The 16,392-nt window shown below is 52.6% G+C and overlaps 1 protein-coding gene across 1 annotated transcript; it reads right to left on the bottom strand.

The window, feature by feature from the left end:
* Window positions 1-531: 531 nt before the first annotated feature.
* LOC113252113 (cadherin-1-like) lies at window positions 532-12,518 on the bottom strand. Its single transcript, XM_026494537.4, is given in 12 exon segments — window positions 532-931; window positions 1,731-1,846; window positions 2,668-3,212; window positions 4,524-4,706; window positions 6,076-6,204; window positions 7,086-7,261; window positions 9,198-9,274; window positions 9,276-9,337; window positions 10,517-10,672; window positions 10,779-10,822; window positions 10,825-10,912; window positions 12,364-12,518. Coding segments are annotated over 10 exon segments (1,038 nt in total). The 5' UTR covers window positions 12,409-12,518; the 3' UTR covers window positions 532-931; window positions 1,731-1,846; window positions 2,668-3,134.
* Between the last annotated feature and the right edge of the window lie 3,874 nt (window positions 12,519-16,392).

The following is a 16,392-nucleotide window of genomic DNA, read 5'->3' as shown; positions in this document are numbered from 1 at the left end:
GAGTTTTGCGATACGGACTGCCCCAGAGACCACCTGGTGGTGCCTCAGTTTCCTCTTCCATAAATCGGGGCAGTAAGGACCCCCGTGGTTGAGATGAGGCGAGGCTCTCTGAGCTGTCGCTCTTGTGGCGTTGCCTGTCCCCCCCCCACACCCGCCCCCGTCCCCTCCCCTAAGGAGGCTCTCCGCACTGACAGGTTAGGGCCTGGGCCATGCCCTGGTGAGAAAAGTGACAGCCGAGTATTAAAATTATATAGATAACATTTTAGGTAACGAAAGTAAAGATAAGGGCACTCCATTATGTTTAAACTCTGGAAGGGTCTACACCACCATGTTGGTCGACTGGTTCTGTTGCTCTGGGTATGGGGTGCATTTTCTATTTACTGGATAGTGAGCAGGGACTGTGTAGGTTAGGAATCAGACCCCTCCAAGGCGGGGAAGGAGACCCTCCTAGCAAAGGTTGGGAGTGTGCTGGTTACACCTACTTTGGACGTAGTTAAGAAATACCTGTTTGAGATTTAAACACACATTACGTTTGGGCGGGATTATGTTTATAGGAGAAAACCCCAAACACATGCTCACACCTGTTTTTGCCAACACCCATGGGTACAATAGACAAGAAACAACCAGACTGTCTCCTCTGGGGACAATTAAATATATGAGCCCTGTCATGCACCACCATGTTCTGCAGTCCATTAAAAAGAATGAGGCCCATTTGTGTGTAAAATGAACAGTGTCCTGGGGTGGCGATGCTGGCGAGGCATAAAAGGGTGTAGAGGGGCGCCTGGGTAGCGCAGTCGTTAAGCGTCTGCCTTCGGCTCAGGGCGTGATTCCGGCGTTCCAGGATCGAGTCCCACATCGGGCTCCTCCGCTGGGAGCCTGCTTCTTCCTCTCCCACTCCCCTGCTGTGTTCCCTCTCTCGCTGGCTGTCTTTCTGTCACATAAATAAATAAAATCTTAAAAAAAAAAGGGTGTAGAAAGGTGGAGTCGTCTGTAGTTTGAGCTGTGAGTGTGTATACAGATTAAAGATTCACTCACTGACTCCTCCTGACAGCTTCGTAATGTTGGTGGTATTAACCCCATTTTATAGAGGATGCACAGAGAGGCTCTGTATTAGGATATTTTCTACTCTGACCCCACAGAAAACTGACACCAGTGACCATCTCTGGGATGAGCAGTTGTGGATGGGGTTAGCTCTTGCCCTGTAACTCCCTTTCTAGAGACCTGACACTCTTTGGCCCAGGAGAGAACTTAGTGGTTGGGAGAGAGGGTGGGAGAGCATGGAGTTGTTACAATTCCTTCCAGGGCCTCTCTGGGGCCTACTTCCCCAACCTGCATCCATGTAGACAAAACTGCAGGGTGTAGGGTCCCTGCCCCTTTCACAGGAGACTTGAGACCCTCAGCCCATGCCTGGTCTCCGGGCACTCAGCCCTCTCTGAGAGCCAGGATTATCACTGGGACATTGCCTCCTCTGGAAGCTTCTCTAATGAGAAGATGACAAGGTTTCCTTTGGCACTTATAGGCAAATTAGAACAAGGTGCTTCTTCGTCAAGGCCCTTGTCTACCAGAAAGTTATCACAATAAATATTTAAATGGCCCATCTTTGGAGTCAAACAAAGTTATAATAAAATATGAAAATACTTAAAAATGATAAAAACATTTGCAGTGTGAGCTGTAACATATCAAGTCAGGGCATAATCTTTTGGTGAAAGATCCTGGTGACCCATACTTACAGCTGGGAGCTCTGGTCCCCTCTGGCAGGTGGAAAGGCACTGTGAGTCTACTGTTGGGCAGTCTGTGTCAGACAAAGTGAGGACAAGGGTCCCGCTGCCCGTGGCAGGTGGTTGCCCTAAGGAGGGAGCGAGACAGAAGAGATCAGACCCCACAAATTTGTGAGCTGCCACATTTCCTCCAACTTAAATGCTATCTCATGTGGTCGGCTGGCCCTCCAGCGCCCCCCACCAGGCGCCCATGGAATATCTCTCATTGGCCCACTGAGCCAGCCTGAAGAGTCTGCTTCATCTTACCATTTATCTCTCGTCTAACTCCAAACACAGCTACTCCACAGAGCCCTGAGTACTCGCTAGGTCCTCAGGCCTGGGTTCAGCACCAGGATTTGTGGGTACAGTCTGCCAGGTGCTGGTGGTCCCAGGTAAGGTTACCTGAGCAGGGTGTTGTGAGAGTATGTGTGTGAGTGTGACAATGCATGTGAATGTGTATGACTGAGTGTGTGTGCACGTGTAAGCATCACCTGTGGGTGTGCAGATGGGTATTTGTACCAGCTGTGAGCGTGTGACATGGTACCTTGTCCCTTAGGGTGTCTGGGGGCAGACCTGCTACTCTGCTCCCAGTGCTGATGGTGCCGTGGCCCCCGGTCGCCTTTGCTATAACAGAGCAGCCAGGCTGGACCCCTGAGTGATTCTGCTTGGAACCCTGGACAGCCTCGCTCAAGCCTTTACTCACCCCCTGGGATGCTGGTTAGATCATTTCATCTCCTCAAGCCTGTGTTTTCATAAATAAAGTGGGTAAGATAGCACAGTGCTTCCTGGACAGTTTCTGGTAAATATGTGTTGAGATGACATACACATGGCCAGCGTGGAACCCAGCATGACTCGGGGCATTGGGTCAATGGAGGGGTATGGTCCAAGGACGAAACATTCAAGCCCTTACCATCGTCCGTAGCTATGACAAGCGCTGAAAATGTGTGGTTCTTCATGTCATCCCTGTGCAGACTGGCTCGGTGGAAATGACACCTGTTTCTGAGTTGATGTCCAGCCGATGGCTTGGGTCGTGCCGTATCTGGTACCCGAAAGGGATAAACCCTCACTCTTGTAGGGCTGGGACCACGTGTCTCCCAGCCCTGCTTCCAGGGCATAATGAGCAACCAGGTGCTGACAAATTTAAATATTTCCTCTGGCTAGTTCTCAGATATGTGGCTGGATTTCAGCCCTGGGTGCGTGAGCAGGCCCCAGGGCAGAAGGCCAGGTCACACCTCCAGTCCTACCTGATTTTCTGACATTGGAGGCTGTCTGGGTCCTGGGCCCTGTAAGATGTTATTTCCTGGCCCACACCAACATCCTTGGGCACTTCCACCATCTTTATCGGGGGTACGAAGACAGGGGCCTCATTCACGTCCATTACATCCACGGTGACGGTGGCTGTGGACGTGGGGACAGCTTTCGGGGACTTTGCGCATAGGCCCCCCTTTGGCTGGCCTGCAAGAGAGCACAGGCCCCGGCTTGTGACCCTCTTCCTGTCCTGAGGGAAGGTCACAGCTTGGGACGGCAGGGCAGGAGTGGTCGTGGTCGAGAGCGCTCCACGCTGACCTGGCTCTCAGATACTTCACACTTAGCATAGCGTTCAAGAGGTGGACTCTGGTTAAGATCTTGGCCATTTGCGGGGCAGCCCAAGCAGGTGACCTCACTTCTCTGTGCCTCAGTTTATCCACCATCAAACGTCCATAATTGCAGCACTCCCCTGCTGGAGTTGGTGTGAAAACTGAGTGTTAGGACATACACTGCCTGGGGCACTTGGTGAGACAGCGTGTTCGCGGTTTTATTATCCTCATACTTGGGAGGCAGTGGCGGGCTCTGAGCAGAATTATCTGAAAGTGTCCCCACATGGCTGTGCCAGGGGTGACTCGAATTGGGCCCCTCTGATGTAGGCCTCAGCAAGACATGTGGTTATTTGCAGGGATCAACTCGCCCCCCCCGCATCTTCTCAGGTCAGATGCAGGTTGGTGCCCTTGGCGGAATTCTTGAATTTTAGCCCTTCTGTCCCCCAGGCTTGTCTCGATGCTGCCTTTGCCTTCTCCATGTTTCTTAGTGACCCAGTATTCTGGGGCCAAAAGACCACATTTGGAACAAACAGCAGGAAGGCCTATGCCCTCCCCAGCCTCCTGGGATAAAATCCTTGGCCCAGGAGAGGTCCCTAAGTTTCCTCTTCTCCCACGACTCCTTCCCTTCCTGTCTTCTCGATTTTTCTCTGTCCCTGATAATTCATCTTAGGTTTGTCTGGGGAAATGGGGAGCAGATGGTCCCAGGCCCCTCTGCCCACTCTGAAGACCACGTTAGCTCTGGGGACCTGGCTTCCTGCCTCTGGGGTAAACCAGCAGCTTCGAACACAAGTGAAGGCAGACACGTGTCTCCGACAAGACGACTCCAAGGCATTGCTCAAAAGGACCCGGGGGCCTGAGCCCCACTGTTCTCGAGATTCCTGTCCCACCCATCCCTCCTCAGCACCCCCAGGGTCCCTCCCACTTTGGGGGGAACCCAAATGAAGACAATGTGTCGCAGTTTAGCTCTCTGGAAATATCCCACGTTAGTATTTTTCTGGGAGAAAACGGTAATTAGGCAGCACTTCTGAGGTCAAGGGTGATGATGTGGCCATTCTGACACAAGGACCGGAGAGGACCGCCGTCACGGCAGGAAGCCCTCACTGGGAAGCGGCTCTCCTGTGTGAAGAGTGTGCCGTCTGCTCCCAGAACTAATAGTCACGGCGGCCGTCTCCGCAGAGCTCACACCCACCTTGGCTGTTTTCAGAAGGCCGTCATTGGTCTCGTGGTCCGTGGTGACGGTGAAGAGCCCCGCTCTGTCGTTCAGGATGGAGAACACAGCCTTCCATGCGGGGGAGCCAGGGACGTCTGCGTCCTTCACCTTCAGCCTCACTATCCCTGCATCCACCGTGTTCTCAAACACCTGGCCCACGTACTGCACGAGAAAGACAGAGGCACTCGTTCCTGACACCCTGTGTGGGGCTTCGGCAAACACACAGCCTGTCAGCCTCACGGAACCCACTGTTCTTCACCAGAGGGACCACAGTGGAGGGTCTTCTCTTAAAGGGGTGTCCGTCAGCCGGAGCTGGGCACCTGCAAAGGCCCTGTTCAGTGCTCTGGGTGGGCGCGTAGGCAATGGGGCTTGCAGCAGCTGGTGTCTGTTTTCAGCCTGTAGTAAAGGGGCTGGAACACTGATGCCATGTCTCCCAGGCTCCAGCCGCTGCGGTCCCGGAGTATCCCGGGACGAGGGTGTATCCCCGTGGCCAAGCGCAGCCGCCCCTGGCTCTGTTCCCAGGTTGCAGCCACCGTCCCTGGCCATCAGCGCTGCAGGCCCGGGAGCCGAGCAAGAAGTCGGGCCTGGAGTGGCTTCTCCGGCCTGTCCGCTGCCCTTCCCTGTCAAGTCCCTTCCGACACAGTCTCCACAGGGAGCAAGTGTCTCTGTCTTGTCTGGCCCGTGGGACTCTTAGGGGAGCCCCTGCTCAAATACCTGCCAGGCTCAGGTGAGACCCTGACTCCAAACCCAGTCACCTTGGGAGCAATGCTGGTTTTACTGCTCAGGACTGTCAGGATGGTAAGAAAATGTCTACAACTGCCTCTCTGTTTCAGTTGTAGGGGAGACAGCCATGTGACCCTCTGAAGTTCTCTGCCTGGAACAGGACCCGGCCACAAGTAGGTGCAAAGTATATGTCCGGCAGAGGAAGGGACATTGTGAGTATGCAAATATACACGGGGAGACAGAGTCCGGGTGCAGAGGGAGAACTGAGCATAGGCAGAAAGGTGGGACAGAGAGAGCAAGGGAGAGGGACAGACAGACCAGGTGGCCTGGATTCCTAGAGGTTTCCAGACCCTGCTTCTCAGCCCTCGTAAAGGCTCAGCTGCACCCCAAACCCCTACTCTGTTTCTTTATGATAAATTCCCTCTACCCTGTACTCATCCAAGTATGCTGTACGCCGGGCTCCTGGAGAATCCTTGAGTCAGTTCCTGCCATCTGGGCCCAGGGGCTCTTCATTCTTACCCAGTGGGATCCAGAGGGCTCCCAGCCAGAGACGGAGCCCCTTCCCTGGCCTCAGGACAACCACATCTTCTCCGTATCATGGACTCCTCCTTCCACGCTCACCTGCCCATACAAGTCACCACTGGCAGAGAGGGCTGCCCTTGCCCCGGGACAGGGAGAGTTAGTCAGTGTGACCCAAAGATGTCCCGAGGGTTCTAAATCGTCACCAGGCTGCGGTCTGAATCATGACTGCGGCTCGACACAGTGACACACAGGTCACCAGACATCCACCGGCTTTGCCAGGACTCACCCAAGTGGGGCTGAAGACGGGAGGGTTGGGGTTGCTCTGGGTGACTGTGATCACGGCTGTTGCTGTCGCGCGTAAGCCTTCGCCTCCGAGGTCGGCAGCTTGGACCGTCAGGGTGTATGCGGGGGTGCTCTGCAGACAGGCACGCAGCAGTCAACCCTGGGGATTCTCGGGGCAGGTTTGGATCTACCCAATGGCACCCAGAGAGTAAATATGGGACGCCCGAGGCAGCAGACCTGGAGCCCCCCCCCCCCCCCCCAGGAAGTGACCGCCTTCCAGGAGCACTCGAGGAGAGACTGAAGTCTCCGCTTTCACCTTGGCTCTCCACTCAAAGAAGCAAACTGTGCAGAAACCAGATCACCCCTCCCAAAGCTGACCCAGGAGGAAAGTTTCCTGGATTGGGATCTGATCAATATGTTCCCAGTCCCAGCACTAGGCCAGGGCGTCCGGGAACCCCTTCATTTATGGGTGCAATGCTTATGGGGACATGATGCTGGTACTTTTCTGTTTTCACCAGAGAATATGGTCTACGTTTGTGGGAAACAGAGTCATTTCATTTCACTTCTCACAGGAGCCGTCTTGAGGATCACATTTGTAATTTGCCCCAGGTTCGGGCTCAAAGTCAGCCTGCCCGCACAGGCGGATAGATGCCTCTTCTTCTTTCTTTTCTTTCTTTCTTTTTCTTTTTTTCTTTTTTAAGATTTTATTTATTTATTTGAATGAGAGAGGGAGAACGAGCATTGGGGAGGGGCAGAGGGAGAGAGAGAAGCAGGCTCCCCACTGAGCGGGGAGCCTGACACGGGACTCCATCCCAGGACCCTGGAATCCTGCCTGAGCTGAAGGCGGACTCTCCACCGACTGAGCCCCCCAGGTGTCCCTGATAAATGCCTCTTCCGATTGGTTGGTTCATGTTCTAATTGGTCAGGACTTCTGACTGGCTGCTGCCCCGCCTCACCAGCTGGGACTAATGTACATTAAACTGCACCACCGGGGGGCCCCTGCTGCCGCCTGACCTGTTGGTCCAGCCCAGGAGCGAGCACAGAGATGACTCCCGTGTCCCGGTTGATGGCGAACATGTTGGATTGAGGTACCGAGGGGTCCTGGCTGTGGATGGTGTAGGCGATGTCTGCATTGCAGGTGTTCTGGTCATCCGTGTCCGTTGCTGTGATTTGCATCACAGATGTTCCTGCAAGGACAAAGGGGAGAAGAGTTGATAATCTCAGCAGCTAACAGCTGGCAGGACAATACAAATTAATATAGAAATCTAAATTTAAATGTGTTCCTGTTTTAGTCTCTTCACTATACATGTGATAAAACTACTTATCAAGGGATATAAGTTCTAGTTCAAACAATTCACCAAATCATCATAATAATTTCCAGGTGATTTGTTTACTTTTTCCAGAATCTTTAGGGCATCTTTAAAAATTTTTGTATTTGTTATTTTTGTTTTCAAAGACTTATTTATTTGTTTAAGTAATCTCTACGCCCACTGTGGGGCTCGACCTCACGACCCTGGGGTTGAAAGTCCTTTGGCTCCACCGACTGAGCCAGCCAGGTGCCCCAGGGCATCTTTTTAAAATTTTTTTTACTTTATTTTTTTACTTTATTTTTTAAGTTTTGTTTTTAATTCCAGTTGGTTAACATATAGTGTAATATTAGTTTCGAGTGTACAAAATAGTGATTTATCACTTCCATACCTCAAACGGTGCTCATCAGGACACGTGCTCTTCTCATCCTCCTCACCTGTTTCCCCCATCCCCCACCTCCCTCCCCACTGGAGACCAGCAGTGTGTTTTCTAGAGTGAAGAATCTGGTTCCTGGTTTGCCTCTCCCTCTTTTTTCTCTTTCGGGAATCTTCTGACATGGCCGTCAGTATGGGATCCTTGTCCCTCATTGACGTGGGTGCTGAAATTCTATCATCTTTCCAGCTGTTCTGTTCTCAGGCCTCTCTGTCCTTCGTCCTCCCCTGGCATTGTCAGGGGAGTCCTTCCTGTCTGGACACTGGCCTCACATCGGGAGCTGGAGCCAAGCACACGAGCCAGATGGAGAGAAGAAGTGTGAGGGGGCGGGCAAAGTTGGGTGGGGGCAGTGCGTCCTGGTTGCTCCAACCAAGCCTCTGGAGTTGGGTCTACTGAGATATCCTGAAGCACGTGTGTGCCTCACGTGGGTGACGAGAGGACAGCTGGTGCTGGTTGCTGAGCCATGGTTTGTAGGAGGGCCAAAGGCAGCACAAAGATAGAGAAGAAAGAGAAAAAGAGGAAGAAGAAAGCATTAGTCGCTGCTGGTGGTGGGCCAGGAGAGAGAAGAAAGCATCCATCACAATGTCCTTTCACATGAAATACCCTGTGATTTTTGGTTTCATTTATCTTCAGTCCCAGAGAATGAGGACCTCAACATCCATTCCCAAAATATCAGATTGGAAGCTGTGGGCACATGGGCCTGTCAGTGTTGCCTAGGGTGCCCTCACCATACAGTCGTGTCTGGAGGTCTGGTAACTCCTCAATGGGATAAGTAAGAGCCAATTGAAACCAGAGTGTCCCCTGAATCAAGAGTAATCAGTCAGGTTCTTGTTTGCAGGACCACAAACTGGGAAATATGTAGGGAATTCATCAGGGAGAAATGGAAGGTGATGCAGAAAGGAGGTGTAGAGAAAGCTGTGAAATGAGAACGGCCACTCAGTGGAGGAGGGTCTATCCAGGCACCAGTTAGATGTAGCAACCAGCAAACGCAGACAGGACATAGAGCCAGAAGTGAGGCAACCAGCGGGTGTCACCTGACCAGTGGCGACCCATGATCCCTGGACTTCCTGCTTCTTGCTTTATGGCCCTTGTTGGCCCCTCTTTGTAGGATTCTCTCCACCTGTAGCCGTCCCCAGTCCCAACTCTCTTGAGCAAGACTGAGACAGTCTCTGTTGCTTGAACATCCCCCGCCCCGCCCAAGTCTTTGCAGTTCTTGACCTGTCCTTTCTCATCTCCGAGTGGAGCCCTTCCCTGCCCTGGAACCCAGGGTGTGGATCCATGGTATGACCTCCTCTGCTGTTCATGCTTCAGTTTCCCAGGTTCTTTATATTTTCCCTGATACTACTGCCATGTGTCACTAAAACCTCCATTGTTCTAAGTGAGCTGGGAGGGCTCTTTCCATCACGGACCCCTCAAAGACCGCCTGGGTGAATTCGGGCCTGTTGTCATTCTTGTCTGTCAGCGATCACAGTCCCCATCGGGTCCTCCACAGCGTTCCCAGTTGAAGACACAGCACGAAGGAGAAGCTGAAAGGCAACACAGGTGCAGCAGAGGCATGTGGGGGCCCCCTGGCCAGTGGGCACCTGCCCCTCAGAAGGCCCATTGCAGAGAGCCCACTTTCTACCTTCATCTCACATTTCAGAGCTTGGGGGCCGGAGAAAGCAGCTCGTACTCCAGCCTCGGTGATGCCACTGAAGTGCGTGCCTGTCTGTGTCTGCTCAGATCTTTCTGATGTGACGGCAGTGCTAGCCATACCCTACCCACCCTCTCCTTTTCCGCAGAAAGTGCCTAGCTGGGTGGGACCACGAGGACTCAGGGTTTGATTTCTGCAGCATGTGCCCGTTCTCCCTTCCCCGGGGTGGAAGGTGGGCCTGCCGGGGGACTCGCTTTGAGTCTGAAAGAAGGCAGGGTATTTGGGAGGAGAGTAAACTGAGGCTTTAAGGGGCCTCGGTTTCTCTCCGAGGGGTGTGGTGGAGAGTCTTCTGGACAAAACACACCAGAGAGCTGTATTGAAAGGGTGCTCAGCTAACGTGCATTGAGAACTTACTTCTAACTAGATATTGTTCAAAGTGCTTCACATACGTAACCCTAACAGCAAAGGGAGGTGGAGGGGCCACTTCCACACCCAGGGCTACAAAGAAAAGAAGTGTCAGAGCTGGGGTCTCACCATAGGTTGTGTGGCTCTGGATCCTACACTCCTAACATTTGGAGATTGTCTAGAATGTTCCAACCTAGAGTCACACAACCTGCTCATTCCCTCTGCTCAGCCCTCTCTTGCCACTTTCTCTCCCCTTGCTGCACCTCGGTCTTTGCTGCAAGGATCCTGTCTTTTCCCCTCTAGAGCTGGACTCTCCATTGTGCGTCTCTGTAGCTAGCAGTAGTGGCAGAAGCTATAACAACAGCCTCTATCTCCCTCCAGTCCTGCTCTCGGCCCTGAGCTCAGAACTTTCCATCTCACTGATCCTCACGTCAATGAGTCTTGGAATTTGTCCACAGCTACAGAGCTCACTCTTCACTTGTAAATCCCTGAGCCCTTTGCTCTGCCAGCCTCCACCCTCTCAACTCTCATGTTGAATATCACAGGTGCTCAAAAATTGTTTCATGAGTAACTTCAAAAACCCAATGGCTGTCTGAAATAGTTGGAAAACAAGATGGCTGCCTCGCTGCCAGCCCCCACCCCCTGAAGCCACATAGGAGACACTCACAACATAGTGGGGTTCCTGCTCTCTGTCCAGGGGCATTGTCACCTTTAGCAAACCTGTTTCTCTGTCCATGATAAACACACCACGAGGAGGCTCATCAGCGCCTCTGCCAGTGATGCGGTAGAAAACCCGGATTTCCTTGTCTTTGTTAGATTTGACCTGAAAACAACACAGAAGCAGAACACCCAAGAAGGACCCTAGTCCAGTATCAACCCCTCTCCATAGGGAACCCTAGAATGAAACCGGAGTCCTCCCTTTGCAATACCTGAGCCACGAGTTTTGGGTATGGGCCTCTTTCATTCTCTGGGATGGGATCACCCAGTCTCTCTTTTGCCTCCTGGGACCGAAGTGGGCATGAGGAAATGTCAGCACCTCCACCTGGTATCCAGAGGGAGTACCCTAAAAGGACAGGAGGAGAGGGACCAGAGCACAGGCCTAACCGCTCAATGAAGCCAGCTCTTGTAAGCACCACACTGACCTGCAGGAGGGTCTAGTTGCCATGCACATCTTCCACCACCAACCCCAGCTTCTGACGAGTCTTGGGAGCCCCTTAGCTGAAAGGTATCCCCTTGGCAAAGAGCTGCAAAACCAATGGGAAGTAGGTGAAGAGCCCAGGGGACAGGCTTTGGGAAAATGCCTGTAGTCCAGCCTGGGTGTCAGCACTGTCCTGTTCTCTGCTCCCCAGAAAACAAAGGCCTCCACCTCCACCATGGCCTCCAGGGTTTCCCATCACCTTCCTCTGCAGGGGAAGTCTGAGAGGGGGTGCTCTGTGACATCATGGGAGGGGTAAGGTGGAGTGAACATCTTCTTCCTAAATCCCGGAGATTGGAGAACTTTCTTGAGCACCAAATGCAGCACATGTTTCAATCTATACCAAAACTAGGCCCAAATCTGGTCTACAAACTCTGGGAACCCCTTTCATGTCCAATAACAGGGGGTTGGTTCGAGCACAGCCCAATCTTGGTCATGACGTAATAGTGAAAACTGCAAGGAAGGCGTTCGAGATACTTTATAGAGGGAAAGAGGCAGACGAGAGAGGAAGGGCTCGCAGTGTTTACAGGAAGAGAACACGTAGGTGTCCTGGCATGCTCAGCTGTGTGCCATGAACAGAAAGCCCTAACGTGCCGTATTAATTGACGTTCCCTCTGAATAATGGAGTTAGGATACTGGGTGGTTTTTATTTTCTGTATTTTCTTAATTTTTAAAAACATAACAACTGCATATTATCAAAAGAAAAACCCCAATAAAGTTGTTGCGTTAAGTATGAGAGCTTGTAATATATTAAAGTGCACGTATTAGAATGTTACAGGATTTATCTCTGGGTTATGAGATTAACAGCCTCTTAAAAAAAGTATTTTAAAAAACTGTCTTTAGTAAATTTGAGCAGTTAGATCTTTTTTTTTAGGTGGGTTTCACACCAGTACAAAGCCCGTGGGGCTGGAGCTCCCCACCCTGAGGTCAAGACCTGAGCTGAGATCAAGAGTTGGCTGCGTAAGTGACTGAGCCACCAGGTGCCCCACGCAGTCGGGTCTTTGAAGACAGCATCTGCGGTGACACTCCTCCCTAGGGCTAGTTTTCAGAGGCCGGTTCAGGTACTGGCTGGGCTCACAGGACCGGGGCCAGACCTGCAGCCAGACAAGGCAGAGTCCAGGGATCAGAGACAAATTGACTACATTTCAGACAAGTGTGCCCTCCTCATGTCCAAGCCAGCCCTTGGATGCTGGTTTGGCTTGTCCCCACCTCAGCTGTGGCAGGTGCTCTGCTGTTCTGGGTTCTTCATTGACCGTCCTGGTGAGTGACACCCTCACCCGCTCAGCTAAGGTCCCCAAACAAGCTGGCAGTGTTCTTACCTGGGTGGCAGACATGCAGAGCAGAAAGCAGGTGGGGCCGGCCATAGCTGTGGTGGCTGCCGCAGTCGCCGAGCGCGGTGGGGTGGAGGCTGTGGGCCGCACTGCCCTGTCGTCTCAGCTGTTGACATGCTGTTGCCCAAGGACTATCGACCTGCCTGTCCATGGCAATCACGGTGTCAGGGGGAGGTGCTGGGAAACCAGCAGGTGCAGAGTCCAGCCAGGTGTCACAGGAATAGGGCAGTGGCCTCAGCTAAGGGCTTCTCAGCTGTCTACCAGGGGACAGAGACTTGGAATCCAGCCAATGTCAGGCATTCCTCTGAGCCTCCTCTTCAAAATGAGGATAGTGGCTGCTGGCCCTAGCTGATGCTTGGAGGGGATATCAACACCTCGCTCCCCTGCACGTGGTGACCCGAGACCATGCCAGACAGTGAGGGCAAGGCTGAAGTCCCTGTGGGCGTCACACACCACCATTTTCACACCACAGGTCAGCCCTGTTCTATGAAGGTGGGACTGCACAAGGGTGTGGATGATAGGAAGTGGATTTTGGGGGGCCCTTCTTGGAGGCTTGTGGCCACCCTGGGAATGGGGTTTGTTGCTGAAGGGGAAGAAGAAGGAACAGACAGACCTTTCCTCATCTTGAATTGGTCAGCCTCTCAAGGGGAGTTCCAGGTCAGTTCCGGGGGAAATGGAGGCAGGAATCACCTGGCAGTTTGTGGGTTCTCCTCCTACTATATTTCAGTGTGAGCTCCTCTGCCAGCATTACCCCTAACTCTGCCCCCCTCTGCAGTGGCTCATGCTAAAGTCCCAGAACATTGAGGGCTAGGGTGATTTCTCAGCATTACGCCGTATAGGGAAGAGAATTATCCCCTCTCCTCTTCCCACAGAGAAAGAAAGACTCCCATGTGCACCTTCCTTTACAAAAGCATACAGGACTAGAGAAAATAGTAGTGAATATTTATTATTGAAATCCACATAGTTTATGCAGAGACTCTTCACAAGCCTGGCACGGGGAGAGGGACAGAAGGGTCACTGTTCCAGGTCGTGGGGTTTGGTGCTCCCCACATGGCCCACACTCCTTTTGGTATCTCCTGGAAGGGCTGGGGTTTGGAATTCAGCCTCCATGAAGCCATTCTAGCTTCTAGGAACTGGGATGACATGCAGAAGCAGGGAGGTAACCCCTGCAGGAGTGTGTGATAGTGGCCCTCGTTCATTGTGCTGCCTAGAACACCAGTGCCTCCTCTCTGCACTGGAAGCGATTTCTGGTTCTAAGAACAGCTGTCAGCACCCTCACCTGCCCGGTAGTGGATGCAACATGCTTACTTTGTGTTCACTTCCAGTCCTGCTATCACCCACCCGTTGTGTCCATGGGGATTCTGTGCCCCCGGGGCTCTGTGGACCCTCTATGTGAATGGGTGTAGCCAGGAGTGGTTGGTGCTGTGCATATCTGCCCTGCTCCATTGTCCTTTCAGAATTCACTTACCGTCCGTAAGTTTAAAGAGAAAATAATTAAGAACTTCAGGATTGCTGCGGCTGTGCGTTAAACCATAGGGTTTGCATTTATGCGTGAACGCGTTAAACCACCAGGGGCCCAGGCAGGAGGAAAGTGTGCTGCAGAAGTTGCTGCCGTGGGCTTCGTGAACACCGTGTGTGGATGCGGGCTCAGAGACACACTTACGGTACGTCCATCTCCTACAGACGCCAAGCCCAGAGTCTGTTCTCAGCAAGGGGCGGGCGAGGGTCTCATTTCACAGGTTATTGTCAGTACTGCCTGCTTGTGCTGAGGGGGTTCTGAGCTGCCCAGGCTCAGTGGGAAGGGCAGCAGCCTGACGAGAGATGGACCCCTCCACTTTGCAACCCTGACCCCACAACTCCTTCTCAGCGCAGCTGAGTCTGTGCAGAGAAAGCAGTGTTTCCTGACCAGTCTCTGAATCTGGCTCCCCAGCCCTACCCTCTCTCTGTCCTCCCTCGTGCAGCACTATGGCCCTTGAAGACATGGCCATCGGAAGTCGTGGGAGAATAACGAGTTGTTCTCCGAGCCTCTTGTATTCCCAGCATCTCTGTGCCAGATTATGCCCGTGCTTACTCAACTTGGAACACCCACCCAAAGGCTGGAGTTACCATCCCATTCTCCAGATGATAAAACGGGCACACAGAGGTGGAGGAATTTGTCCTATGTCACACAACTGGTGAGGGCAGAGCTGAGAATTGGACCCACTACAGTCTGATATGGATCCCGTATGCTGTGTGCCATGAGATGCCAGCCCTGATGGGAAAGCAAGGAGAGAGTGAGAGAGAGGAGCTGCCCAGACGGAGCCGGGCACACAGATGTGCACACACGCAGGGATGCACACGTACACACATGCGCATGTGTGCCCCCCACCGTGTTCACCTCTGACGGTGCAAAGGTGTGAGGGAACCTGGAGAGGAACCAGCAGAAGCCAGGGGAGGAGGCAGCAGAGGGCAGGGGCCTATTAGGGGAAAACACCACACTTCCTAAGAGACCAAAGAATTCCCTTTCCTGATGAGTCTGTGTCAAATCCTAGATTTCTCTCCCTGGCTCGGAAATTGATTCTTCCGTGCTCTAACTAGATTCACTCCAGACTTACACCTTTCCAGGGGTTGAGTTTTCCTGTGGAGACTTGGACCAAGAGTAGGAGTTCTGGCCCTCCTGGACCCTTCTGCTTTCAGTGATAAGGGGGGGAATGAGGTGCGTGTGGACTTCAGATTTGTAGGAACACAAAATTTATTAGAACAGGAGGCCAAAAAATCATGGAGGGGATTGGTGTGGGCGAGGGTCTCAGAGCACTTAAGGAACCTTCCCCTGTTTGTATGCCTCATCTCTTGTCCTGAAAGTAGAGAATTTCTTTAACCAGTTGTATGTGGTCTCAGTATATTCTTGGGGAGTGTAAGGGCTCAGTAGCCTTCCTCTGAACCTCCCTCAGAGCTGGGGTATGGAGTGTGTGGTGGCTACATTTGTTCTTTGGTAGTGGAGATGTAATTTATTGGTAAAGCCTCTGTGTGTGTCCTCTGGTGTGTGATGAGACTTGACCTCCGTGTAAAGCCCCGCCCACACTCCCTGCAAACGTAGGGCTTCTCCCCTGTGTGTGTCCTCTGGTGTGTGATGAGATGTGACCTCCGTGTAAAGCCCTGCCCACACTCCCTGCAAACGTAGGGCTTCTCCCCTGTGTGTGTCCTCTGGTGTGTGATGAGACCTGACATCTGTGTAAAGCCCTGCCCACACTCCCTGCAAACGTAAGGCTTCTCCCCTGTGTGTGTCCTCTGGTGTGTGATGAGATGTGACCTCCGTGTAAAGCCTCGCCCACACTCCCTGCAAACATAGGGCTTCTCCCCTGTGTGTGTCCTCTGGTGTGTGATGAGATGTGACCTCCGTGTAAAGCCTCGCCCACACTCCCTGCAAACATAGGGCTTCTCCCCTGTGTGTGTCCTCTGGTGTGTGATGAGACCTGACCTCCGTGTAAAGCCTCGCCCACACTCCCTGCAAACGTAGGGCTTCTCCCCTGTGTGTGTCCTCTGGTGTCTGATGAGACCTGACATCTGTGTAAAGCCCCGCCCACACTCCCTGCAAACATAGGGCTTCTCCCCTGTGTGTGTCCTCTGGTGTCTGATGAGACCTGACATCTGTGTAAAGCCCCGCCCACACTCCCTGCAAACGTAAGGCTTCTCCCCTGTGTGTGTCCTCTGGTGTGTGGTGAGATTTGACCTCAGTGTAAAGCCCCGCCCACACTCCCTGCAAACGTAAGGCTTCTCCCCTGTGTGTGTCCTCTGGTGTGTGATGAGATGTGACCTCCGTGTAAAGCCTCGCCCACACTCAACGCAAACATAGGGCTTCTCCCCTGTGTGTGTCCTCTGGTGTGTAATAAGGACTGACTTATGACTGAACTCTCTCTTCACCTTCTTGCAAACAGAGGGCTTTTTTTTGTGTCTTCTCTGGTGTCTGCTGAGATGTGACCTATCACTGAAGTCTTGCCCACAGCCTCTGTATTTGACTCTTATAATTCCTGACATTCC

This window comes from Ursus arctos, unplaced genomic scaffold, assembly GCF_023065955.2.
Source record: "Ursus arctos isolate Adak ecotype North America unplaced genomic scaffold, UrsArc2.0 scaffold_19, whole genome shotgun sequence".
Taxonomy (NCBI): Eukaryota; Metazoa; Chordata; class Mammalia; order Carnivora; family Ursidae; genus Ursus; species Ursus arctos.
This window is presented reverse-complemented; position numbering and strand designations above follow the sequence as displayed.